The 26025-nt window shown below is 49.9% G+C and overlaps 2 protein-coding genes across 9 annotated transcripts; one reads left to right on the forward strand and one right to left on the reverse strand.

Annotated features, from left to right (window-relative positions):
• Positions 1–939: 939 nt before the first annotated feature.
• On the reverse strand, positions 940–15901 carry LOC118077732 (tubulin polyglutamylase complex subunit 2-like). Its single transcript, XM_088652813.1, has 7 exons — positions 15538–15901; positions 13922–14001; positions 5861–5948; positions 4865–4996; positions 4543–4656; positions 3558–3718; positions 940–1567 (listed from the first exon to the last, which is right to left on the reverse strand). The coding sequence occupies exons 1-7, from the start codon at positions 15626–15628 to the stop codon at positions 1328–1330; spliced, it is 906 nt and encodes a 301-aa protein (XP_088508939.1). The 5' UTR covers positions 15629–15901; the 3' UTR covers positions 940–1327.
• A 24-nt stretch (positions 15902–15925) lies between these two features.
• On the forward strand, positions 15926–22172 carry LOC132592814 (uncharacterized). Of its 8 annotated transcripts, none has more exons than XM_088652821.1 (4): positions 15926–16079; positions 18628–18776; positions 21359–21490; positions 21801–22172. In XM_088652821.1, the coding sequence occupies exons 1-4, from the start codon at positions 16055–16057 to the stop codon at positions 21882–21884; spliced, it is 390 nt and encodes a 129-aa protein (XP_088508947.1). In that variant the 5' UTR covers positions 15926–16054; the 3' UTR covers positions 21885–22172. The 8 variants fall into 8 exon arrangements, 2 of the variants coding, with proteins under 2 accessions (XP_088508947.1, XP_088508946.1); XR_015946048.1 differs by having other exon boundaries at positions 15927–16079; positions 18628–20519; positions 21946–22172; XR_015946044.1 differs by having other exon boundaries at positions 15928–16079; positions 18628–20519.
• Positions 22173–26025: the final 3853 nt, after the last annotated feature.

Below are 26025 nucleotides of genomic sequence, written 5' to 3' on the forward strand. Positions count from 1 at the left end.
TCTTCAAAACCTGGGAGGTTGCAAGCTCTCCTTCCTTGGAGGTTGGATGGCCCTGTCATGGATGCTTTAGTTGAGATTCCTGCATTGTAGGGGGTTGGACTAGATGACCCTTGGGTTCCCTTCCAACTAACAATTCTGATTGTATGGAAATCTCATCCCAAGGCAGAGTTTGGGAACACAGCCCCTCCCAGGTGTTGCTGGATGCCGTCTGCGCAAGTCTGTATGTCCAAAGGTCAGGGGATTACAGAAGCTGTAGCCCACAATCCTGACTGGTGAGAGGGCCACTAGATCCCCGGCAGAGATCCTTCCCTGACCCTTTTCCCTTTAACTAGAGATGTTCGCAAACAAACTAGGGTTACCTGCATACAATGGCTGCCCCCTTCCCTTGATGGTCCTAACGGCAAACATCAAACCGCCTTATCTCTCTTATCCGCAACTGCTCAAATTGCTGATTGCGTTTATTTCATCTGACACTGTGCCAAGGATGATTGTGACACAATTCATGTGCAATTTGGTTTATGACTTGAAAAGTGATTGGCTCTTAGCCTGGTGCACTTCTAGCTGTTTTGGACTATAACTCCAATCAGTACCATAGAAAGGTTGCTTAAAGGATGCTTCCCAGGAGAGGGTTGCTTCCCCCCTCCCTTTGTGCACTTTATCTGCTCAATCTAGACAGGAAAGGGGATTCCCAGGAGGAATCCCCCTTTGCCAGCCATTGCATTACGATCCCTAGACAGGCTTAGTATACTTGAAGGAGCGTCTCCACCCCCATCACTCAGCCCGGACACTGAAGTCCTCCTCTGAAGGTCTTCTGGTGGTTCCCTCACTGCAAGAAGTGAGGTTACAGGGAACCAGGCAGAGGGCCTTCTCGGTAGTGGCACCCTCCCTGTCGAACACCCTCCTAGCAGATGTCAAAGAGATAAAGAACTACACAACTTTTAGAAGACATGCGAAGGCAGCCCTGCATCAGGAAGCTTTTAATGTTTGATGTTTCATTATATTTTTATATGTGCTGTAAGCCTTCCAGAGTGGCTGGGGAAACCCAGCCGGATGGGCTGGGTATAAATAATAAAATAATAATTATTAGCACTATTATTAGCAACGTTCACTCCAAGGAAGGACCCCCCCATGTCAAACCTGAGCCCACTGGTCGCGTTTGGCACAAATGAAATTCAACCGGAGCCTAAAGTCTTTTAAATAAATACTTTTAGATAAATACATCTTGGTCCCATTCGATGCTCCACCAGTCACAAACTGGGAGGACTTTTCTGGGGGGGGTGGACCCAAGCCACGGTGGGGCGGTGCAGGGTCAAAGGGCAAAGATCAGTCAGGGCTGGGGTTCCCGTCTCCTTGAGGAGCTGCCGGCCTGCTGCGGATTCTTGGGGGCTGTCCCCGCCTGGCCCTTCTGGGAGGAGGGCGCCTGGGACGGCAGCTTCTTCTTCATCACTGGAGTTTTGCTTTTGCTGCGGAAGACCTTGTTTGGGTCCAGCTTGTTCATGAAGGAATCAGCCTCCTCAGAGAGCTGCTCCGTGTTGACTGTGATGGGCTTGTACATGTTGAACCATTGCTGGAAGAGGAGAAGGGAAAGTGAGGAGCAGCAAACGGCACTCACTGCAGGGTAGGCGTGCGGTTCTGGTCGCCTCGCCTTGAAAAGGATGTTGGAAAAGGTTTGGAGAAGGGCAACCAAAATTATCAAGGGGGTGGAGTGAATCCCCTCTGAAGGAAGGTGGCCGAGGTTAGGACCTTTTGGTCAGGAGAAAAGGCAAGTAAGAGGCAGCAGGATAGAAGTCTATGACGTTTGGCACGGCACAGAGGAAGTGGAGGGAGTCTTATTAGGAGATGCAGGACAGGTAAAAGAAAAGAAAGAAAAACATGAAAGAGTTCTTATAAATAAAAAAGAGGGGGAGGATTTTGTCTCTTTAGATCGGAAAAAGAAAAGGGGAGTGGTTACCTATGTCAAACCTAATATTAGAGCAGGAAAATTATTTCAAGATAGAGAAGGCACCCACTTTGTGGTGGAGGCAGCGGAGAGGAGCCGGGTGCAAAGAGAAACAAGTTAATTAAGGTAAACCAGGGAACTCAGAGGAACCCAAAGAGGCATGGCTCTCGGGTTCAAAGGCCGTCCTGACGCAGAAGAGGACTCTAGCCTCCGAGCCCTGCCTGTCAAGGCAAATTGCCCCTCTGATAACGATGCAATCAAAATTGGCAATAAAAAATAATCTGCACACAGCAGAGAAGGAAGGTGAGCGATAGAAGGGTGAGGGTGTCTCAAGGCCTGGCTTGTTATCTGCCGGCCGTGGGACTGGAGGCCTCAGACAGGGATCCAGCTCGGTGGGCTCAGGGACAGAAGGGGGTCTGCTTGGGGTGGAGCTGATCCCTAATTCAATCCCTGGATGATCTGCTAAAATACTATTACCCTAAATACTATTATTCTTGGCACAGAGCTGCAGGAGAGAGATCACACCACAGCATGGAAATCCTAAAATCATGTCGCATGGTGTATTTAAGGCAAGAGTCATGCTTTGGTGTCGGAGTGTTCAATCCTTGGGATCTCCAGGAGGGGCTGAGAGATTCAGTGTTCACAGAGTCAGTGTTCAGAGGCATCTACACCTGTACCTGTGCCCAGCCAAGCTTGCTCTAAGATTTCCACCAGGCAGCTGATTGGGCTCCACGGGGTCAGGGAAGCCACCTGGGACCAGTCCTGTTGATGTCCCGGCTCACTTGACCATTGCACAAGAAGACCAGGGCCTCAGGAGCATCAGACATGCCAGCTAGAAAATCCCTTCTAATTCTACAAGTCTCTGGGGCCTGGACCATCTTAATAGAGAGGAGTCTCTGCGGAGAGGAACAGCCACTTCCTGTCCAACTCTCACCAGGGAATGAAATGTCCATCCAGGACAAAGGTCTTATCTTAATCCACAAGCAGAGGCAGACCAAGACATTTTGGCACCTGAGGTGAACCACAAGATGGCGTCTCCCCACCAGGGAACAAGGCAGGAGTGAAGATTTCCATCGGGAGGAACTGGGGGAAACAAATCAACCTCATCTTTGGGTTGAAGTGGGACTCAAAGGCCAATGTTGTAGGGTCTGCCCCCCAAATCCTGGAGAGTCAGTGTCTGGGAAAGTGGGAGTGATGCAGAACAGAGCTAGGGAATGGAAGGACCCGTTCAGAGGCGAGAGCATTAATGTGGCATGCAAATCCCCACTGGTATCTCCAAGGAGGACTGGGAGAGACCCCCACCATGCCACCTGAAGCCTTGGAGATAAGCAGCCAGTCAGTGTAGAGGTGGTGTGGCACAGTGGAAAGAGCAGTGTTTCTCAAACTTGGGTCCAGACAACAGCTGGAGACCCAAGTTTGAGACGCACTGGATTATAATGTCAGTCTAGGGCCTGGGAGGCCGGGGTTCAAATTCCCTTTGGGCCATGAAGCTCACTGGGTGACCTTGGGCCAATCACTCAATTTCAGCCTGACCTCCATCGCAGGGCTTTTGTGAGGGCAGAATGGGAAGGAGCGGCAGACCCTAGGTAAAGGGACGGGCTGTTTGTCGTTCTCTCACCTTAGCCTGGGGGCTGATGCCATAGCTGGTGAAGGCGTACTGCCAATGTGGCAGTCCCAGGTGGGTGATCAGGAGCCGGTAGTAAGCGGTGAAGGTTTTGGTGAGGAAATGCCAGTAGAGAGCTCGGTCCAGAAACCAGATCTCGGAATCCGGGGCGACAACTGGAAGTGAGAAGAGAGACTATTAGTGCCGCAGGATGAGAAGAACGGACCGCCCTACCTTTCAAGTGGGGTTAATAGGAACTCTGAGGTCTAGGGATGATGATCTGAGCTTCGGTGCTTTCTACAAATGATAAATGCATTTTCAAGGGAAATTCATCCTCTGAGGCCCTTCTTCGTTTGCCTCTTCCACAAGAGATAAGATAAGATAACTTTATTGTCATTGTCCCCTTGCGGGAACAACGAAATTACTCGGTTGCTACATCCACTCCGATAAAGCATTCCGCAGAGGCCACACGAGAATGGGCCTTTTCTGCAGTGGCTCCCTGTTCGTGGAAGGTTCTCCCCAGGAAGGTTCACCTGGCACCTCGGCTCCCTATCTTTAGGCACCAAGTGAAAACATTCCTATTCAACTATCTGATATCTTTCTAAATATGCGGGGTAGGTCGGGGAAATGTTTCCTTTTCTTATTTTTTTAGTATGCATTTTGGCTTTTTTATACTGTAATTTTATGTGGGGAACTGCCCTGAGCTCTGTGGATGAAGAGAGGGATAAAAAATTCAGTAATAATGGGGAAAAGATGAAAGCCAGGCATAGCTTGCTTCAGGAAGACTTCATCACAGGCCATCATAGACAACAGCCTTTGTCAACCTGGTGCCCTCCAGATGTTCTGGACTACAAAGCCCATCAGTCTCAGCCAGCACAACTGCATGGTGCTAGGAACAGTAGTCCAAAACATCTCCCACAAAGGCAAAAGCTAACTGGGGTTTGCAGATGTGGTTCATAACTGCAGGCAGCTGTTGGGCTGCTGGTATCACACAACACACCTGGCTTGGTGTTCTTGTACACGAGGCAGACCTTCCCATTCCCTCCACACGGGTCCAGCTCAAACACCAGGCTCCGCGAGTCCAAGTGAGGTTTCTCCGGCTGACCCCCGTTACCTTTGGGGGGAAAGAAAAGGCTGAGCGAGGCAGGCAGGCATTCTCGTTGGGTGCAGGGCAAGGGAAACTCAAACCAGGCAGGGCTTGGGAAGCTGGGCATCGGTGGGGCTTGTGCATAAGGTGGCAGAAACTTTTGGTGGGGTAGCAGATGGGGGCGGAGAGGAGCACTGAGGTCTCCCATGGACAAAGGGGTGAGGTGGGGCAGTACCTTCTTCGTCATCCGTGTCCTCCAAGTCAGCCAGTGTGGGGGCATTGGGCAAGGCATAGACGGGCGACGCTCTGACTCGGTTTAACTTGGAGATGCTGTTGATGGTCATGGAGCCAAGGGGCATCGGGTTGTCTGGAAGAAAGGCAGCCATTAGTCGGTTGCTGGCATGGATGCCACAATTCTGTAGAAGCACAGAAGGCTCACAGAACATGATGCCCTCTGGAGAAGAATCTCAGCTTTCTTTCTTTTTGCAAAAAGCAAGTGCCTAACCATCACGGCCGCAAAGATGAGATTGGCAAACACAGAGTGTTGCTGCTGAAATAAGAATCTTTCTGCTGCTGAACAGCTCCCCTCTTCCCAAAATAAAGACAGAACACAATTTAAGCGGAGGAAATGGGTGTGTGGATGCAATTGTGATCAGATAAGAATGCATTTATTTCATGTGAGTTTCATAGCATGTATATACTGTTTGACTGTGAGAAAAACCCTCAGAGTTGATAAAATTATCAGCAAAAAGTTAAAAACAGCTACCGTATTTAAAAACAATCAAGTTATTTATTTATATACTACCCCTCATCTGAAGAGCTGTGCCGTTCACAGCACAAAAACACAAGGAACAAACACAAAATAACCAGTAAAAACAGGAACAAAAACAAAACAAAACAATAATGCCCTCTCCATTAATTAAAATCAATGATAAGCTTAAAACTGGATTAAAACACATGCCATACTTCTTTGTGACTTGATAGGCTTGCCTGAACAATAATATTTTTAGCAACTGCCGAAAAGAGTACAGCGAAGGCACCTGCCTGTTGTCAATAAGCAGGGAGTTCTAAAGTGTGGGCGCTGCTGCACTAAAATACTGATTTATTACATATGCAGAATGAGTATTATGGGGTGTTTGTAATGGTGTCGGTTCCGCAGATCAACGTGGCTGAATGAAGAAGGCAACCTTGTGAGTAAACTGGTCCCAAGCTGTGAAAGCCTTATTCTTACCGTCAAACTTTACACTCCAAGTCATGTGGAAGCCATCCGTCATCAGGTAGAAATTCTTTAAATCCTCGGGCAAGACGCAGGCATTCTTCTGCAAGGAGAGGCGAGGGCAGGAGAAAAAGAGAATCAAGCAGCAGCCACTGCCTCTGTGGCAGGAATTGCCAGTGTGGCCCCATCTAGATATGGGCACCAGGCAGCATGGGCAAGGATCAGGGGTGATGGGAGTTGGAGTACTGCAACACTGGGACATGGGAAGCTGCCTTATCCTCAACCAGACTGTTGGGCCACCCAATTCAGTATTGTCTCCAGGGTTCAGATGCTCTCCAGGGCTTCAGGTAGGGAAGCTCTCCCAGCACCACCTGCAAATGATGGAGATTGAACCTGGGACTTTCTGCGTGTAATGCAGATGTTCTACCATTAAGCTACAACCATTTCCCAACATCTGGAGGGCATCCTTGCCTTGTGGAGTGTGCTACGGTAGCCAGCAAAAGAGGGGGGGGTTATTGGTTTGTTATTGTGAGGGACAGGGGATATCGCGAAGTCCCTCCCCTCCTGAGTTCAAGCCCATCACCGACCACAGGGGAAAGCAGAGGGAGCTCCGATTCCAGTGGGGAAGCAGGAAGTCGGGTCCGAGGCTCAGGCAAGGTAGCGGAGCCAGGGTCCCAGGTGGGACAGGAAGGGGGAAGTAAGGGGGGGAGACCCATCCCCCCAACTCCAGAATTACGCCGGAAGAGGAGGGGAAAGAGGATGGGGCTTCCAAGACTTTTGTGCTGGGGAAAGACGCGCCAAAAGTCACTTGGAGGTTCTGATACCGACTGACCACATCACTCCGTGTAAATAGCAATGACTTCAGCACTGTAAATACGCAGCACCAATAAAAGAATAAAATGCAGAGCTGCGTAGCGTCGTTACTCTGAAGTAGTCCACTCAGGCCACTGTGACAGCAACCTCCAAGTCATTTTTGGGGCTACTTTGGAGTTGCCGGGATGAGCGTGTCAGAGGCGGAGAGATGGCGGCAGATCGCGGAGCAAGCCCAGGAAGAACTGCAGCAGCTGACGCTGCAGGCTCAGGGGGAATTACAGGCAGCTAAAGAAGAGACCAAGAAGGTGCAGGACGACCGGGTACAACTGGCGGAACAGGTGAGAGCGCTGCAGGAAAGGGAGCAGCAATTAAGGGCGGTGGCGGTAGACCTCCAAAGCAAGCTGGATGCAGAGAAAGCCAAGGCGGGAGGGACCCCCCCAATCCAAGTGCTGCCAGGAAGGAGAGCCGGGACCCTAGTAAGCAAGTTCAATGGAGACCCGAGGGAATATCATGGCTTTGAGACTGAAATCGTGTATGCTCTTGAGCTGCACCATAATGAGTTCCCTGATGATGAGCACAGGGTAGCGTTTATTGTGGAGCACCTTACCGGGGCAGCCAGGGAGTGGCTAAGACCGTTAATAGCAACCAAGAATCCTTGCATGAAGAATGTCAAACAATTTCTAGAAGGTTTGAAAACGATGTATTCCTCCGATAGTCATATGGACCAGACCAAGGAGGAACTTCATAATTTACGCCAAGGAAATATGACAGTTCGCGCATATTGGGCGAAATTCACCATGCTGGTGCACAGACTGGGGTGGCAACTAGAGTCGCCTCCTATGCAAGCGGCGTTCTACTTGGGTTTGCACGAGGAGGTGAAAGATGAGCTCTCGAGAGGTCCAAAGCCCAGTACTATGGATCAGCTGAGCAAAGCGGCTCTGGCAGTGGGGGTGAGACAGGAATCCCGGTGGAGCGACAAGCAAGCAACGCGCGCAAAGAGGGCTTGGTTCCCACGGTCGCAGGAAAAGCCACCCCCCCCAACAACCCTTGCAAGCCACGCCTGGGGCCAGCCAGGACCAGGAACCCATGCAGATTGATAGCGCGCGCGCGCGCGCGGGCTTTTCAAACCCCAGCGGCGCCAAGACGCAAGGAGGGAAAGGGCGGGAATTGCTTTCTCTGCAACTCCCCCCAGCATCTCGTCAGAGACTGCCCACATCGCAGGGAGTGGCAAGGAAAGGCGGGAACGGTGGTGCCCTCCCTCACTGACGCAGCCCCACAGCAGGGAAACGGGAAAGCCTGGCTGCAGGAGACAAGGGGCAGCAGCCAGGCACAGTCAGCAGACAACAGCCCCAGCCCACCCACCCGCACAGAGAGGAGCAGAGCCAGCCCACCCCTCCCAGAGCAGGAGTGGTTCTAGAAGTCACGCTAACGCTCCCAAATGGCTATCCACTGACGGTCCTCGCCTTAATTGACAGTGGGGCGTCAGCCAACTTCTTCTCGAGGAACTTTGCAGAAGAGCACCAGATCCAGCTTCTGCAGCTGGATTTTCCTCTGCACGTGGCAACCATTGACGGCAGAGAGCTGCTGGGAGGGGCCATCACTCATCAAACCCCCCCCATGAGAATGACGGTGGGAAGGCACTCAGAGACACTGGCATTCAACGTCACCACCATCTCAGACCCCCCCATCGTCTTGGGCATGAGCTGGCTGGCGCGCCACGACCCCTCCATCAGTTGGCACCAGAGATGCATCACGTTTGGATCGGACTTTTGTCTGGAACATTGCATGCAGCACCAACCAGGGGAGGGGCCTCCGATAGCCACGGTGGCCACCATGCACGTCAAAGGGGGTGAGGCGATACCCAAGCCGTACTGGGACCTGCAGGAGGTCTTCAGCGAAGCGGAGTCCGACCACCTACCCCCACACAGGCCTTTTGACTGCCAAATCAACCTGGTGCCCGGGGCAACTATACCCCCAGCCAAGCTGTACGCCATGTCAGACCAGGAACTGGAGGATCTGCGCGCTTTCATCGACAAGAACCTCAAGCGGGGGTTCATCAGAGAAAGCAAGGCAGCAGGGGGCAGCCCGGTCTTCTGGGTGGACAAGAAAGACACACAACAGCGCCGCCTGGTGGTGGATTTCAGACGGCTGAACAGCATGACGGAACCGGTGGCTTTCCCTATGCCCAGTGTGGATGATCTGCTGACAGCAGCACGCAGGGGCAAGATCTTCACCAAGCTCGACCTGAGGGGGGCGTACAACTTGATCAGGATCCGGGAAGGCGATGAGTGGAAGACCACGATGTTCACGCCTCTGGGCTCTTTTGAATATCTGGTGATGCCCTTCGGGTTGCAAGGGGGCTCAGCATGCTTCCAGGCCTTCATGCACCACGTCCTGGGGTCCCTACTCTTCAAGAACTGCTTGGTCTTCCTAGATGACATCCTTATCTATTCCAATGACCCAGTGCAGCATGTGAAGGATGTCAGGGAGGTGTTGCAGCGCCTGAAGGAGAACCACCTGTATGTGAAGCTGGAGAAGTGCAAGTTTCACACCAAGGAGGTGGACTTCCTGGGCTACAAGCTGTCAGACAAGGGGCTGGCGATGGACAAGGACAAGGTGCAGGCCATCCTGGACTGGCACAGCCCCAGGACGCGCAAAGATGCCCAACGCCTACTAGGCTTCGCCAACTTCTACAGGAAGTTCATCAAGAACTTCTCTCGCGTTACGGCTCCCATCACTGACTGCCTGAGAGGCAAGCAGAAGTTCAGGTGGACACCAGAGGCGCAAGCAGCGTTCGAAAGCCTCAAAAGGGTGTTCGCCTCGGACCAGAACCTGTTCCACGTGGTCCAGGACGCACCCCTACGCATTGAGACAGATGCTTCTGATAAAGCTGTGGGCGCCATTTTGTTGCAACTGGACGCCAACAGGGAGTGGAGACCCTGTGCCTTCTTCTCCAGGAAGTTGACACAGCCCGAGCGCAACTACACGGTATTTGACAAAGAACTTCTTGCGATCCACGCGGCGTTCAAGCATTGGAGACACTTCCTGGTGGGCGCCAAGCACCCCATCCAGGTGTGCACAGACCACAAGAACCTGGAGTTCTGGAGAACGGCCAGGGTGCTCAACCAGCGGCAGATACGGTGGGCAGAGTTCTTCTCGAACTTCAACTTCTCCATACACTACATCCCGGGGGAGCAGAATGTCAGGGCGGATGCCCTCTCCCGCAAGCCAGAGTACATGGAGGAGGAGGCGCCACCAGCACCAAGGCACATTTTCCCCCCGTCAGCATGGTCCTGCGGAGCAGCAGTGGTGAGCGAGGCAGAACTCACAGCACTGACGGCAGCGGATGAATTTGCCAACCGCATCTTCAGAGAACTGAGAGGGGGGAGGGAGCAGGCAAAGGACTTTGCAGAACGCAGGGGGCTGCTTTTCTACAAGGGTGCACTGTACCTGCCCACCACCCAGCTTAGACGTACGGTCCTCAAGCAGATGCACGACAACCCAACGGCGGGTCATTTTGGAAGGGACAAAACCGCTCACCTAGTCATGAGACACTTCTGGTGGCCAGGGGTGAGGGAAGATGTTCGAGACTATGTACGGGGCTGTGACACCTGCCAGCGGGCAAAGGTGGTCAGAGCAGCGCCAGCAGGATTGCTGGAGCCCTTAGCCACACCACACAGGCCGTGGGAAGTGGTGTCCATGGACTTCATCACAGATCTGCCTTCTTCCAGGGGCAAGACCGCAGTGTTGGTGGTGGTGGACCTCATGTCCAAAATGTGCCACTTTATACCGTGTGCCAGGGCGGTCTCTGCAGAAGAGACAGCCAAACTGTTTGTTGATCACGTATTCAGACTGCATGGATTACCTTTAAGGGTTATTTCGGATCGTGGCCGCCAATTTGTTTCCAGGTTCTGGCGGCGGCTCATGAACCTCCTGCAGGTGGAGGTCAGCTTGTCGACGGCTAGACACCCGCAGACCAATGGACAGGCGGAGAGGGTCAACGCCATTCTGCAGCAGTACCTGAGATGCTACGTCAGCCAGCGGCAAACGGACTGGGTGGATCGCCTGCCACTGGCAGAATTTGCCTACAACAATGCAGTGCACGTCTCCACAGGGGTGTCGCCCTTTAAGGCCAATTACGGGCGCGACCTCAGATCTTTCCCAGAGAGGGAGGGGGAGGAGGAGGAGGAGGGCCCACAGGCTGAGGATTGGGCAGAGGAACTGGAGACGGTGCACCAGCAGCTCAGAGAACACTTAGAGAGGGCCAAGGAAGCGTACAAAAAGGGGGCGGATCGCCACAGGCGACAAGGGGAGGTCATCAGGGTGGGGGACAAGGTTTGGTTGTCCTCGGAGGGCCTTCCCACCAGAGGGAGGTGCAAAAAGCTGGCACCCAGACGGCTGGGCCCCTTCACGGTCACGCAACAGGTCAACCCGGTGGCATACAGGCTGGCACTGCCAGAGGATATGAGGGTGCATCCAGTGTTTCATAGATCGCTGCTGTCGCCGTACAGGGAAAGCAGCAGGCTCCGAGACAGCGAACAAACCCCCGAGGGAGGGGGGGAGAGGGGAGGCAGGGAGCAACTCAATGAGGCCACGGCCATCCTTGATTCAAGGAGAGGGGTGGGGGGCCTGGAGTACCTCATGGCATGGGAGGATGCTCCACCGTCACAGAATGAATGGGTCCCAGCCACTCAGATACAGGAGGAATTCTTGGTGGAAGAATTTCACGCCCTCTTTCCCCACAGACCCAAGCCCTGGCACATGGAAAGGGAGGGGGAGGAGGAGGAGGCACGGGAGAGCAGCTCACCATGGCGCTGGGAAGCGGAGTTTGAGGAATCGGGAGACGAGATATGGGTGTCACCGAGATCCACACAGTCAGAGGCAGAAGCAGATTGGCAGCACATTTTTACCCCCACCAGCTCGGACGCCACGGAATTTTTGGGATTCCAGCCCTCCCAGGCGGAAGGGGGAGCCTCGCAGGACTGGGCGGAGGTGTTCACACCAACGGGCTCGGAAAGCACTGAGTTCTTAGGCTTCCAGTCGTCACCGACACCTGGGGGGGACCTGGGGAGGGGAGAAGGGGAGCTTGGGAGGGGGGTGGATGTGAGGGACAGGGGATATCGCGAAGTCCCTCCCCTCCTGAGTTCAAGCCCATCACCGACCACAGGGGAAAGCAGAGGGAGCTCCGATTCCAGTGGGGAAGCAGGAAGTCGGGTCCGAGGCTCAGGCAAGGTAGCGGAGCCAGGGTCCCAGGTGGGACAGGAAGGGGGAAGTAAGGGGGGGAGACCCATCCCCCCAACTCCAGAATTACGCCGGAAGAGGAGGGGAAAGAGGATGGGGCTTCCAAGACTTTTGTGCTGGGGAAAGACGCGCCAAAAGTCACTTGGAGGTTCTGATACCGACTGACCACATCACTCCGTGTAAATAGCAATGACTTCAGCACTGTAAATACGCAGCACCAATAAAAGAATAAAATGCAGAGCTGCGTAGCGTCGTTACTCTGAAGTAGTCCACTCAGGCCACTGTGACAGTTATTGATCTTGTTTTTATTTTTAACTTGTATTTTGTGCTTTTCATACTGTGGTATTATGTTATGATCGACTCTGAGACCTATGGGTGTAGGGCAGTGTACAAATTTAATAAACAAACAAGCCTTGATGTGCAGCTGGCCTTCTTGTCCTTTATACCGCTTCCAACATTTGTCTTTCTCCTATACTTTGCTTGGCCCCGATGGACAGAGACAGCCTTCGGTATCCAGCTGTTGCCTGAGGGCCCCATCATCTCCTCCCCCCCCCCAACATTCCTGTCAGCCTATGTCAAGACTGACCCCTTGCCCTGCTGCATCTATAACTTTGCACCCGCCCAGCCAGCTCCGTCCAGGTTTGCATCGCTTTTCTTCTTGAGCTGCCTGCCTGCTGCCTGATGTCATCACTATGTCGGGTTCTCTGCTGCCCTGGATTACATGCCCTGAAAACTCTGCCTCCCAAACTAACAGCTATCAGAGCGGCAGCACCGAGAGGAAGGGTGTGTTACACACAAGACGGGTGCTGTTCAAAGCAGGACCCAACAGCAGATGAGATTCCCCTATTTCTTCAGTTCCTCATTACAGGCCCAATTTAACAGAGGGAGAAGAATTGGTGGGGACAGGTCCAACACCCCTGAGAGGAGTGGTTCTCAAAGGGGGTGGCAGGGGAGAATGGCAAGTGTGGCGGGGAGAATCAAAGAAACTTTTAAAAAGAACAGTATCCATGCCTCTTTTCAGGAGCATTGACTATTATTCTATAATTCTCCATGACCTGTTGTCGCGAAGAGGGATTTTGAACTGTAACAAATCTCAAACATCAGAAAAGAGAAAGCTTCCTTTGTGTCAATAGGCATATGTGGGTTTTTTTGTCTCAAATTAGACCTAATATCAGTAATATTATCCGGCAAAAGCCAGCTCACACCTCTCACTGAGTTTGTATACGTACTTAAGAGGCTTGTTTATAATTACATTTTGGAAATGATTTGTGCTCTTATGTAGTTGCATTGTTTTAAGTTTTTTGGACTCCCCATGATCATACTCTAAAGTAGTTGTTTTCTGCATTGTAAATCAAGCACTGCTAGTTGTTGTTTCTGTTTGTTTTCCAATGTATTTCTTATCACTAAAAGAATTAAGTGTTGTTTTTATTCCGAAAGTGTGGCCCAGGGAAAAAAAGTTTGAGAAGCATTGCCTTAGAATGAACAACTTGAAATCAGTGCCAGAAGAGCAGCCAAGTTGGTCTCGCTGCCTGGCCCTTAAGACACTCCCAAAACCTTATTTGCTCTATCTAGCTTCACACCCTCCTCAAGTGTTTTTGCCTGGCTTGAATATGTCCCGGAGCTTATTAGACTTCTCGCTTGCCAGGATGAAGGACAGAGAAGGGTGTGTGAAAGTGTGTAGAAAGTAGGCTACTTCACAAAGGTAAAGATTGCATTCATTGCTCTGCCCACTTTTCCCACAAGAGCTGGAGGGCACCAGGTTGGCGAGGGTGAGACGGCAAATCCTGGAAAGACGGCTAGTGCCCAAGGGGCAAACTGCAAACTCCTTTACTTCCAATAGTTTCACATCCAGCAAGTTGAACCTGCTCTTTGCATGCAGTCCTTTTTTTAAAAAACGACCTCACCTCCAGGTGCTCTGTTCTTATCACCTCTATGGAAAATCCAAACTAATAATACTGTAAAAGCTGACTTGAGCACGGTGGGGGAGGAGAGGCAATATGCTTAAATAATAGCCAGCCTTACCTGTTCCCATAATATAATGGCATGGCGCTCGACTGGCACCTTCTCCACAAATGTCACCTCAGTAACTCCTGGAGAAGCTTCTGCAAAAAGAGTAATCAGTGTAAACAATACGTGGCCTGCTCTTCAACCAGAAATATTTCCCCAAAGCAGCTTGCAGATGAATATAAACCAGACAGTCCCTCTGCCTCTAGGCTTGCAACTTTAAAGAGTCACAACATGAAAGGAAAAGGGATTGGGAGGGAGGAGGAATAGTGGGGGGGGGAGTCAGCATGGAGTCCTCCAGATGTTGCTGCTGGACTTCCAGTTCCCAACAAGCTTGGCCAACAGGGAGGGGAGATGAGAGTTGTTGTCCAGCAATAGCTGAAGGCCACATGTTGATTGATTTACTTTCAAATTTTATAATCTGCCCTTTTGCAGAAACACTGTATAGCGAGTGGGAGAATCAACAAAAGATCCATGAAAAAGTCAATGAATATCAGTCAATACTCATTGGTTAAAATCATGATGCCTGTTTAAACCAACAAACAAAGCTTTCAAATGATATCTGAAGGAAAGGAGAGCTGGTCCCTGACAAATTTCTAGTAGCAGGGAGTTCCACAGGGCTTGGCTTGTCACACTAAAGGGTAGTGAAGACTAGATGAAATTCAGGCGTGCTGGGAACCACCAGAGATTCTCAGTGATTGAGGTGAAGCATAAGGAAGCAGGCTGCCCCTGAGATAATTTGGGTCCTAGTCGTTGAGGGGTTTTCTTTCATTCTTTGATTCCAAGAGCCTTCTTCCCCTGGGGGTTCCCCTCCCACCACTTTTCTGCATGCAGCCGGTCCATGGCACCACTGCATTACAGCTTCCATCAGCTCCAAAACTCCCAGAGGTCACCGGTCTGGGGGAAGATGGAATTAGAGGAAGAAAGTCGCTGTACAGCACACGGTGTTGGGAAGCTATCAAGCAGGCAGATCTTAAGTTTCTGTGCGGAAAATTGAAGAGGACAGATAGGGGGCCCCAGCTTTAGGGAGCCCTTTGAAGCATCTAAGGTAAAAGATGGGAGAAATCCTGTTAGGTCATTTAGTTCACCCCCGCCCCTGGGCTCCCTGTCTTGAGGGGAAAGGAGGTTGGGGAAGTTGGGGGATGAATGTGGGTGCCTGAGATAAACGGTGGCTCATTTGCATCACACTAAACTAAACATTCATCCAACATTAGCAAGAGCTAATGGAAAGTGTCACTGAGCTAGCTACGGTATGCCTTTTACCAGCTTTACCTGGTTCGCTAGCTGCAGTAAGGCCATTCCTGGAGGATGGTTTGTCCCATTCCCCACTCCCTATATGTCTTCGGCCCCGACAAACAAACAAAACCCCACTTCGCCAAGAATTTCACAGGATGAGACCTTGGGCGAGGCAGTCAGTCAGTCAGTCAGGGCTGTTGTGAGGGAAAATATAGGAAAAGAACAGGGCGGTGGGGTGGCAGTCCCTGCCTCTCAGCGTGGCCCACCTCACAGGGCTGTTGTGATGGGGGGGAGGAAGCGCCATGCAATGAACAGGAGAGGGAAGGAAGGCTCTCCGTGGCTCCATCCCTTGGCCGTTTCCATGCCAACCAGTGATGCCACCTGCACCTCCACTTTACCTAGGATGCGGGTGACGCCCAGGGTGAGCTTCTCCAAGTAGGGCTTGGAGGTGCTGGAGCTGCTCACGCTGCGCAGGGCCTTCTCCTCCATCCTCTTCCTCCTCCCTCCCGCATCAGCCCGTCCACCTGAACACCGGTACGCGCAGCCAGAGGGAGTCGGACAGCACCAGGTGAGCGCGTTTTGCCCCTTCTCGCGACCCGTAGCTCAGAATCCTCGCCGCAGTGGCCTTTGGGAAACACAGTCTTCGGTTTTATTCAGTTCCTTTCGACGGTCGTTCTGTAGGGGGGAGGAATGTAGAGCAGGCACTACGACTCCCAGAGGGCAATGGGAGAGCCGGTTCCCCCTCCTCCTCCTCCTCCCTTTTTCTCCCCCGCCCGTTCCGAGTCCTCCCCATTGGCCGGCTCTTCCGACACCGTAACTGGACAAAGCCCGGGCCCCGTCAGCCAATGGGAGCCGAGAGTGGGTGCGGGGGGTGTGGCAAGGCAGAGGGACACTGGGAGTGGCGGTTGTTTCAAGATGGCGGATGTGGCTGGTCGCTGGAGTAAGGACCTCAGGAGGGGTTCGCGGGGCCGGGGGTGGCGGGAGAAGACGGAAAAGCGGGGGGGGGTAATTTGACGGAGGGCCGAAGAAAAAAGATGGCAAAGGCTGACGTGTTTCCTGAGCATGTGCAGAGTGCCGTCTCCGTTCCCTCAGAAAACAAGTCCCGCTCGGTCCGTGGGCTTTGTTCCCGAGTGCAGAGCCAGGCCAGGGGGTTACGGTGGAAGCCCCCACTCCCAGGGCGGGCTGACCTTGGCCCCGCCAGCCTCTCTCTCTCTGGCCCCTCGCCCTACCCTGCAGGGTTGTTGTGAGGGTCAGGGGAGCGTCGCTTGAGGCGCCCTGGACTCCGCAGGGAAAGAGCGGGTTGGAAATATTGCTGCTTCATGGTCTAGTTAGTACAAATGCTAGTCTGTTAAATTCCCCATCGCTCCTTCGAAGTCTCCATTCAGTGCACAGCGCAGCAACCCGAATAGTGGCGCTGAACGGAGACTTGAACTCGGGGCTTCCCGGCTTTCCCTGTCAACTCTGAGCTGCTGCAGCTGATTCCAGGTTTTGTTTGTGGTTCCCTTTGGTGGAAGTTTTGGTAACTTTGGTGGCTGCCCTTATGGGGAAGCTGGTCCTAGTGGTGGGGAGTCGTATATTGCATGGCCCTCGAGGTTTGTCCTATTTATGATCTCGTCTGCCTCCATAGCCGCTCCCCTTCACCAAGTGACCCCATATCTTGTGACCCTGCAAAACAGACCCAGAGCCTATTTGTCACTCCCTCCTAGCGTCCTTTCGATCCTTGACACCAGAATTAGGCATCCCACTCGCAGCAGAAAGGACTGAAGGTCACCAAATTGTCATGCTTCTGTATAGAGCTAGAAATGGAGGCTCAGACCTCCAGGCTCCCAGAGGTAAAGTTAGCTGGATCTTTTTGTGACCTCGTAACTCAGTTCTACAAAAGAAGGCCACCCTGCACTAGTTAGCTCAGTTGGTTAGAGCGTGGGCCTGACAATGCCAAGCTTGCAAGTTTGATCCTTTCCCACTGTCGGCAGCTGCAGCGGAAGGAGCAGCAGCCGTGCCTTCGCTCCATAAGACGCACAAACAATTTCCCTTCCTTTTTAGGAGGGGAAAAAGTGAGTCTTTTGGAGCGAAAAATATGGTATAGTCATACCTCGGTTTGAGAACGCTCCGGTTTGTATACTTTCGGTTTAAGTACTCCGCGGACCCGGAAAAGTTAACATCTGGGTTCCGCGGCGCGCGCATGCGCAGAAGCGATATGCGTGGTTCGCACATGTGCAGAAAGCGGCGCTTGGATTGAGTATTTTCAGGGAGCGAATGGCTCCCCGGAACCAATTGAGTACTCAAACCGAGGTACCACTGTATCTCTTTCAGCCACCTCATAATATTCTCACAAAGAGTTTATCCAAGATTATCTACTGGTTCTTGATGCCTTTTTTAGATTTTGCCCCTTACTCCTCCTCGCTCCCCCTCTGAGTTCCATTTCCATTTTTTATGCTTTTCTTACTTCCATCACCACATTGTTTCTCTTGTCTGTTTGCCATAATTGTTTCTGTTGATTGTGCTCTGGTTAATCGCTGGACACTTCAATTTGATGAGTGCTTTCTTTCCCTCACCCAGTTTATTTTGCTTTGCTTTGCCTCACAGAGCTTGTCTGTTGGCATCTAGCCCAGCGTTTCTCAACCACTGTTCAGCGGCACACTAGTGTGCCGCGAGACGCTGGCTGGTGTGCCGCGACGTGCGGCGACGAGAAGGGCGATTTGCATTGTCACGTGCCTGGCGGCCGCTAATACACAACGCTGACCCGCCGGAAAGCAATATTTGGCAAGTGTTTCTTACAGTCATAATTATAATATAGGGCGGCACAGAGTTAAATTTTTTAACTTTTTTAATGGTGGTGTGCCTCGTGATTTTTTTCACGGAACAAGTGTGCCGTGGCCCAAAAAAGGTTGAGAAACACTGATCTAGCCAACTCAATCGCAGTCTCCAATACATAAAATTCCAATATATAATAAATTTTCCTTTCTTTTTCCTACTTTTAATCCCATTTTATGGTGTTTCTTTATTCTATCACACTGCTGTACCCTAAATTCACTCTTGTATCATACCCATAATACAATAATCTCTAATTCTTTCCGTTGCTCATAATTCAAATCCTGATCATGAATTTGTGATATTAGAATATTTCTTCAAATAGTCCTAAAAAGACTTCCATTAAACATAAAACAGTCATGGTTAAGTTCTCTTATTTTAGCTGCCAGCTTTGCTGATCTATTCTTTGCTTATCCATTCTTTTCGACTGGGAACCTCTTCATATTTCAATTTCTGTGCATAGAGAATCCTAGCTGCTGTAGTTACATACACAAATAACCATCTTTTTTGGAACTTCTGGCCCTATAACCCCAAAAACTTCTGGGTTTTTTTTTTGGGGGGGGGGGTAATAATCACTTTGAACAGAGAAAAGTCATATATCATTTCCCCAAAATCCCTCCATTTCATTTCAGGTCCACCACACTTTCTCATCTTGGTCGTCTTTTATCTTCTTCCAGCTACCGATGATTGTCAAGGAGATCTACAATCATCTCCCCAACATCGCAGATGCCTGCACAAAAGAAGAGGCTCTTGCAGCTATTGTCCACCTCGCTGCAAAGCGGCTCATCCCCATTGTGGACTGTCTATTGGACTGCTCAATGGACGAGTAAGGATCTCTAAGAGATGACTGTGTGACGGGGGATTGATCCATTTTGCCTGCAAATCTCAGGACGTCTCAGATGCCCTGCATAACCTCGAGCCAGGCCACAGCCCATCAGCCATGGATGGAGATTTCCCAACTCTCTAGCATCTCCCAGGTTTTTGAAGTAGAGCTGCCAACTTTTTGCCCCCTGGAAGCTGCTTGCTCTGCAGGAATCAGACTTTCTTCCACGCTGTCAAAAGCATTACCTACTGCGGATCAAACTTCTGTTCAAGATTCAGGTGGAAGTCATGCTAGGTTTCCCACACATACACCTTCTGGACAGTTGGGAAGGATGGGAAACAAATTCAGTTCAGGTCACTTTTAAGTGAGAACCTACATCATTTACAGTTTCCAAACAAAAGCAGCAGACGTAGACTGAGGCAAGGGGCTGGGCTCCTCCTCTGAGCCTGCCTGGCCTGTCGCTCAGCAACGTGCAGGTCTCTCCTCAAGAGGGATGTCAGGGGGGAGGAGAGCCAGCAGGACTGGGACTGCCCAGCCCCTGAGTAGCAGATGCAATCTCACTCCTCTCTGTCTGAGTCTGCGCTCACACGGAGACTCTCAACCTCCAGACTTGTCCTGGAGGTTTTCATACCTCATACCTGGAGGATTTTTCATACCTCATACCTGGAGGATTTTTCATACCAAGTGGGCCACAAGAGTAATTCAACACAGAACCTGTGGGCTGCACACTGTGGGAGAGGGGAGCGAGGCCAAAATTTGACACACACACCCCGGCCTTCATGCTGCCTTCCCAAAGGTAGACAAGTGAGGCTCTGGGTTTTGGGAAGGAGGCATGAGGGATCTGTCAGGGTCCTAGAATCCACCAGCTTCCTTCCCAAAGCCTAGTTAGCTCTTTCCTAGCTTTGGGAAGAAAGTGGGAAGGCTCTAGGTCCTGCCAGAGCCTTGTGCCTCCTTTCCAAAACCCAGAGCCTCACTTGTGTGTCAAATTTTGGCCTCGCTCCCCTCTCCCACAGTGTGCAGCCCACAGGTTCTGTGTTGAATTACTCTTGTGGCCCACTTGGTTTGAAAAATTGGAGCACCCTGGTTTAGATGGTGTATATTTCTGCTCTGGTGCCTTTGGGTGAGGGATGGATTACAAATACTTCCAGTGAATAAATGATGCATTTTAATGCATTTTAGCGTTTAATGAAGCCAAGAACTGTATCACAAGATTCAAAGGTGTCAAAATGCAAGGCATACTTGCATTGCAAGCTGCACATGAGTCTGGGAGGTGTGGTCTGGTCAGTTCACATCAGAATCCACAGAAATACTGTTCTTCAAACCACCCCTATTATTATCCAGGATGGAAGGATCTGTCCAAATTGGTTCTCTAAGTGTCTCATTTCTCCACTCTTAAATTTGGTTCCTCACATTTTGCAGCAATCTGCTTACAGAATCACATTTATCCTCCATCCCTCATGATCACTGATTGCAATAAGTAAAATGACATGTTTGACGTGCATCTTTCTCCCTGGGGAATTTCAGAGGCTGTTGGTATGGCTTCCCACTGCCATTTCTCTCAGACGCTGACGGCAGTAAGGGATTTCGGCCATGCAGCCATTTCAAGGAAGACTGAGAGTAAGGGTGTCAAGTGAGGAAGGAGCAGAGCAAGAGTGTAGGTCAGCCACCCCCATCGGTCTGGCCTCCTACTGCCACCTATCCCAAATCTTGAGTACCCTGAGGGATTTTGGACACTCAATCTGTGAGGTAAGGGTGTCAAGTGAGGAAGGAGCAGAGCAAGAGTGTAGGTCAGCCACCCCCATCGGTCTGGCCTCCTACTGCCACCTATGCCAAATATTAACCTCACTGAAGGATTTTGGACACTCCATCTGTGAGGTAGGGGTGTCAAGGGAGGAGGGAGCATTGCAAGAGGGAGGTCAGCCACCCCCAGCCTGGTGCCCCTTCCCCACCCATGTGTTTTGAACTGGAACTCCCATCAGCCCCAGACAGCATGGCCAATGGTTAGACATGATGGGCGTTGTAGCACAACAATATCTGAATGGCACCAGGTTGAGAAGATCCTGACAGATTGGGTCCTTAGCTGCTATTTACATTCACACCAAAGCATATGAAACTGCCTCTGGGTTTCCTATTAGCTTCAAAAACAGAGCTGTGTTGGAAGAGAATGAATCCTGCCCCAGGGTTCTGTCTTGGGCCTGTTCACCTTTTTAAAATTAAATGACTTGGACGAAGGAATTGAGGGGATTAGCCAATGCCGCAGAAGACAGAATCGGGATTCAAGATGACCATAACAGATTGGAAAACTGAGTCCAAACTTACAAAACGAAATACAGCAGGGACAAATGTCAGGTTTTACATTTAGGCAGGAAGAACCAAATGCACAAATATAGGATGGGGAACACGTAACCTGCCAGTAGTATGAGTTTCCTGGAGGGGAAAAATGAATCTTGTAAGTCTGCACAACAACTCTGCCACTTACAGACTACTAATATTTTCCCAACTGCTAAAAGGTCCCAACTGAATGGTGACTTCTTCCTACTGTACTTAAGGTTCCCAAACACACTTTCCTCAACCTTTCCCTCCAGACTACGGTCGAGAGTAATGCCTGTAACATCCTTTCCTGTGGAAAAGCAGCTCTTGGGGCGAGGCAAGATCTGTTGCCCTACATTAAGATCATTCTGACAGAGGTCCTCTTCCAGTTCCGTAGCGTCAGTAAGGTATGGCTCTCATTTCCCCATGGACTCCTGTTGTTTGTTCTCTCAATTATACCATATTGGCCCGAATATACTGCACCAGCAGATAAGCCGCACCTTTAAAATTCAGAGGGGGGGGGGAGACATATATAAGCCACTCCCTTAAAATTGGAGAGAGAAAGACAATTAGATTCAGGGAATAAAATACTGGTAGTGTTTTTCTTTTTTATTATATACCAAGCAACCGCTGGTGATTGATCCCTGAGTGTGCTTGGTGTGGTGGCAGGGATGGTGTCTCCAGTTCTCTGACATGCTGTGTGCTTCCCCACAACAGGAAGCTATCGAAGAGGAGCCGCTAGGGCCTTTCTCCAGCGAAAGCCTTCGCCAAGCCTTGGACACCATCACCCGCATCACCTAAGTACGGGGAGGTACATCTCAGCCTCCCTACAGCTTGTCACTGCCCCACCTATTCCTGGCAGGGTACTGCTTCCTTTGCTCGTTCCTCAAACAGAAGCTGGCTGCTATGGATGCACAACCTCACTGTATCTTCACACAAGTCAGTCGACTGCAAGGGATTCCTGCAAGGGAGCATAGATTTGATACTGCTTGTGTGTGTGTGTGTGTGTGGTGGTGGTGGTGGTGGTGGTGTTGATTGTTTTTCGTTTTTGTTGCTTTGGTTGAAATTTTAATAAAAAATATAAATATATTTAAATTTAGAAACTTTTTCAATGAAGCTTAAATTTTAGAACCGTTTTTGACTCAAACACATATATACACAATAAAGGTAAAGGGACCCCTGACCATTAGGTCCAGTCGTGACCAACTGGGGTTGCGCGCTCATCTTGCATTATTGGCCGAGGGAGCCGGCGTATAGCTTCCAGGTCATGGGGCCAGCATGACAAAGCCGCTTCTGACAAACCAGAGCAGCACATGGAAACGCCGTTTACCTTCCCGCTGTAGTGATTCCTATTTATCTACTTGCATTTTGACGTGCTTTCGAACTGCTAGGTTGGCAGGAGCTGGGACCAAGCAACGGGAGCTCACCCCGTCACAGGGATTCGAACCGCCGACCTTCTGATCAGCAAGCCCTAGGCTCAGTGGTTTAACCACAGCGCCACCTGGGTCCCATATACACAATACAGACATGCATATAAGCATGGGTATTTCTTAGATCCCAGCCCTTGTCTAGGTATTTGTGTCTCTGTGAAAGGGTTAAAAACAACCATCCATTTCTCTGGGGACATAACAACAACCCAACCCTCTAATAACTAGTATAGCGTGATCCTACAGCACAGGGCCCCAGCCCCATAGCTGTACTCTTGCCAGGACAAGAAGAGCTCAACAAAGTTGCAGCAGCAATTCTCCTTCATCCTGCTGCATCCATTTTGTACACAAAAGGGAGAAGGGTACTTCTTCAGCTAGCCTTACAAATAAGTCAAAAAGTTTGCTGTTGTTTAGTGTCCGACTCTTCGTGACCCCATGGAACAGAGCATGCCAGGCAAAAAGTTACTAGCCTGCAATATTTGTTTTGTCCCTTCCTCCAAAGTCAGCATGGAAACACAATAAAAAAGTGCCTTCTTCCATGATGGATGGTGGAGGAGAGACACTCTGATAGTCCACTGTGTTTTTGTGCTGACTGTGGATTGGATAACACTACTCTTCCTTTACAGCTAGCCAAGAAATCAAGTGAGCTGGCTGCTCAGTCACCTGCATGAAATTCCTGGTTGCCTGTGGCTACCAGGCAAGTCGTCAAATACAAGGCAGTCCAGTGATTTTAGAACCCGTCCCTTTCATCTTTTGAGTCTTCGAACACATGGATGTCTCCATCCCCTTAGGTGCCACTTTAAATTGGCCAAAGGCTAACAACACAATGCTTTTTTTCCCTCTGAGGAGCTTCCCATTTCTTGCCAACAGAGGCCTGTGGCACAGATCACAAAGAATGAACAAAGGGTTTGTATCTCTTCTATGCGATGCCTCTTCAAGAGCATGACTGGGAGTTGTGGCTAGACATTACCAAGAAAACATGCCCTTCTGGGTTCAGCTACACCTTTCAAAGAAGTCTTCAAAAGCTAATAAAATTATTATTTTAAGCCCTCTTTGAAATGGATAGCAGTGATCAACCTGTACTGAGTGATGTTTCTCACAACCCCAGGCATTAAAAGAGCTTCATTCAAACCTTTTGATTTGTGTTTAATTTAAACAAGCTTTTCCCTCAAAGCACTTCAAGTTAACAGCACTATTCAAAGAAGTCATACTTTTTATAAAAAAAAGGCACATAGAGAGAACATATTTAAGCATAACCAGGTGTGGGAGAAGGGAGGGCACTCCCTTAAAGCCGGTGGCAGCAACCGAACAGCTAAGCAGGGGCGAAATGGTGGAGATATAGCATGGAATAAGGAGGAGATATAGCATGGAATAAGGAGGAGATATAGCATGGAATAAGGAGGAGATATAGCATGGAATAAGGAGGAGATATAGCATGGAATAAGGAGGAGATATAGCATGGAATAAGGAGGAGATATAGCATGGAATAAGGAGGAGATATAGCATGGAATAAGGAGGAGATATAGCATGGAATAAGGAGGAGATATAGCATGGAATAAGGAGGAGATATAGCATGGAATAAGGAGGAGATATAGCATGGAATAAGGAGGAGATATAGCATGGAATAAGGAGGAGATATAGCATGGAATAAGGAGGAGATATAGCATGGAATAAGGAGGAGATATAGCATGGAATAAGGAGGAGATATAGCATGGAATAAGGAGATCGTCTGAAGAGATAAGTCAGTAACACACCCATCGCACAGATCCAGGGGAGAACCAAATCTCATCTCAGCCACAAATTCAGTTGGCAACCTTCAAAACCCACATCTCAAACTGCACTCCATTCACAATATAGGGACTAATACATACAGGGTTGTTGTAAGGTGTGCAATATTACACGCACAGCTCTGCACTGTATGTTGTTGTTGTGTAAGTGATGCATTACTCCAATATAGGAGCAGCACACAGACCAGAAGGGTGGCTGAGCCAAGCCAGAAATGGCTGGCAGCTCTTTAAGCCACAGAGAGAGCTTTGCTAAAGGACATACAGAGCAGAATGAGAGGCATGGCATTGCCATGAGGGGAGGAGGGTGTAAGCCTGAGGCTACCAACTGCTTGTTTATGCAATCTCAGCCATGCCAGTAGGTGTCATTCTGCTTTGACCAAAGCAAGGTTAGCACAGTCATCTTCTCTATGTTCTGGAGTTTGCTGGTATTTTGTGCAGACAGCATGGCTTCCTCTTCACTTTGGCCTTTGAGGTGGAATCTGGCAGCTGAAGCAGCATGATAAACCAAGAAGGATTTACCAAGCCACCAAGATCCACAGGATTCAGGCAGAAATGCCCCTTCTTTCACTTCTGAGGTTATGCAATAAACTCTCAGAAAGAATCCCGCACGAGAACAGAGAAAATACAGGCAAAAAAACAATTCACCCGAAGTTTCTCCTCCTAGGAATTGGATGAAATGGGATTGTAATGCTTACTGCTGTTTCTGTGTTTATTTTTGGAGGAACATTGTTGAACTCAGTAGGTAGAGCAGTAGACACTTCACCTCATGGCTGTGAGTTGGAGCCTCACATTGGGCAAGAGACTCCAGAATTGCAGGGGTTAGACTAGATGACCCTTGCGGTCCTTTCCAACTCTACAATCCTATGAGTCTATGTACCTGAAAGTCTTTTAATCATCTGCAGTTTCTAAAAGAAAGAAAGAAAGAAAGAAAGAAAGAAAGAAAGAAAGAAAGAAAGAAAGAAAGAAAGAAAGAAAGAAAGAAAGCTGGGATTGACCCCTACAGCACCTCCAGTCCCTAGCCTAGATGCCTTAGACTTTTGCTTCCCAGGCTGTTTTATCTCTTCCGTTTTAAGCACGAGCCCTTTAGAGAGACATGTTTCAGATGAAATACCTGCTGCTCACCCTCAACCCTTGGGTGGGATAGGGTGGGAAACAAAACAATAAAAATAAATTGAGATATCAGTTCTTTTCTGAAATAGTGCTGTAGTTTTCATTTACACCACCCAATCAAATCGCATCTTGATTCATGACTCAACTACACCAGCCCAGCTGGGCAGCAATTGGGCAACAGTTCCTCTTTGGAAACAAGGGCTTTCACACTTTCCAATTTGCCCTGCAAGACAGATTGGCCTCAGGGAAAAGAAGAACTAGAGGACTAATTGGTTTACTTGCTCCAGATTTTTAAACTAATACATATTATTATTCTCATCATTATCATCATTATATGGAGGGGATGAGCTAACATGTAATATTCTCTTTCTGTTATCTCTGCTTTGTTGTTTTATAACCCACTATTGCTTCTTTAGACAAAGGCCCATTAGTCATAGCTATAAATTCAATAAAGACAGCGTAAGGATGCACTTTTACAGCAGGTCCTATACAACTGAAGTTTACATCTTCCACTTTAGTGACATTGTAATGTATTCAAAAGGAGCACTGCTCACACTGCAGGAATAAACTGCTGCTGTCTTGGGGTACGGTCTTTAACTCTCCACCTCAATCTCTCAC

This window comes from Zootoca vivipara, chromosome 10 (genome assembly GCF_965207765.1).
Source record: "Zootoca vivipara chromosome 10, rZooViv2.hap1.1, whole genome shotgun sequence".
In the NCBI taxonomy this organism is placed as follows: domain Eukaryota; kingdom Metazoa; phylum Chordata; class Lepidosauria; order Squamata; family Lacertidae; genus Zootoca; species Zootoca vivipara.

Excerpts from the sequence above, each read along its gene's own strand:
- LOC118077732 (XM_088652813.1), bottom strand. The coding sequence starts at position 15,628 with ATGGAGGAGAAGGCCCTGCGCAGCGTGAGCAGCTCCAGCACCTCCAAG. Across the intron at positions 4,997-5,860 it reads TTGGAGTGTAAAGTTTGACG|ACAACCCGATGCCCCTTGGC; the intron begins GTAAGAATAAGG and ends CCTTTCTTCCAG. Across the intron at positions 1,568-3,557 it reads GCATCAGCCCCCAGGCTAAG|CAATGGTTCAACATGTACAA; the intron begins GTGAGAGAACGA and ends CTCCTCTTCCAG.
- LOC132592814 (XM_088652820.1), top strand. The coding sequence starts at position 16,055 with ATGGCGGATGTGGCTGGTCGCTGGA. Across the intron at positions 18,777-21,358 it reads TTGGACTGCTCAATGGACGA|ACTACGGTCGAGAGTAATGC; the intron begins GTAAGGATCTCT and ends CTTTCCCTCCAG. Across the intron at positions 21,491-21,800 it reads AGTTCCGTAGCGTCAGTAAG|GAAGCTATCGAAGAGGAGCC; the intron begins GTATGGCTCTCA and ends TCCCCACAACAG.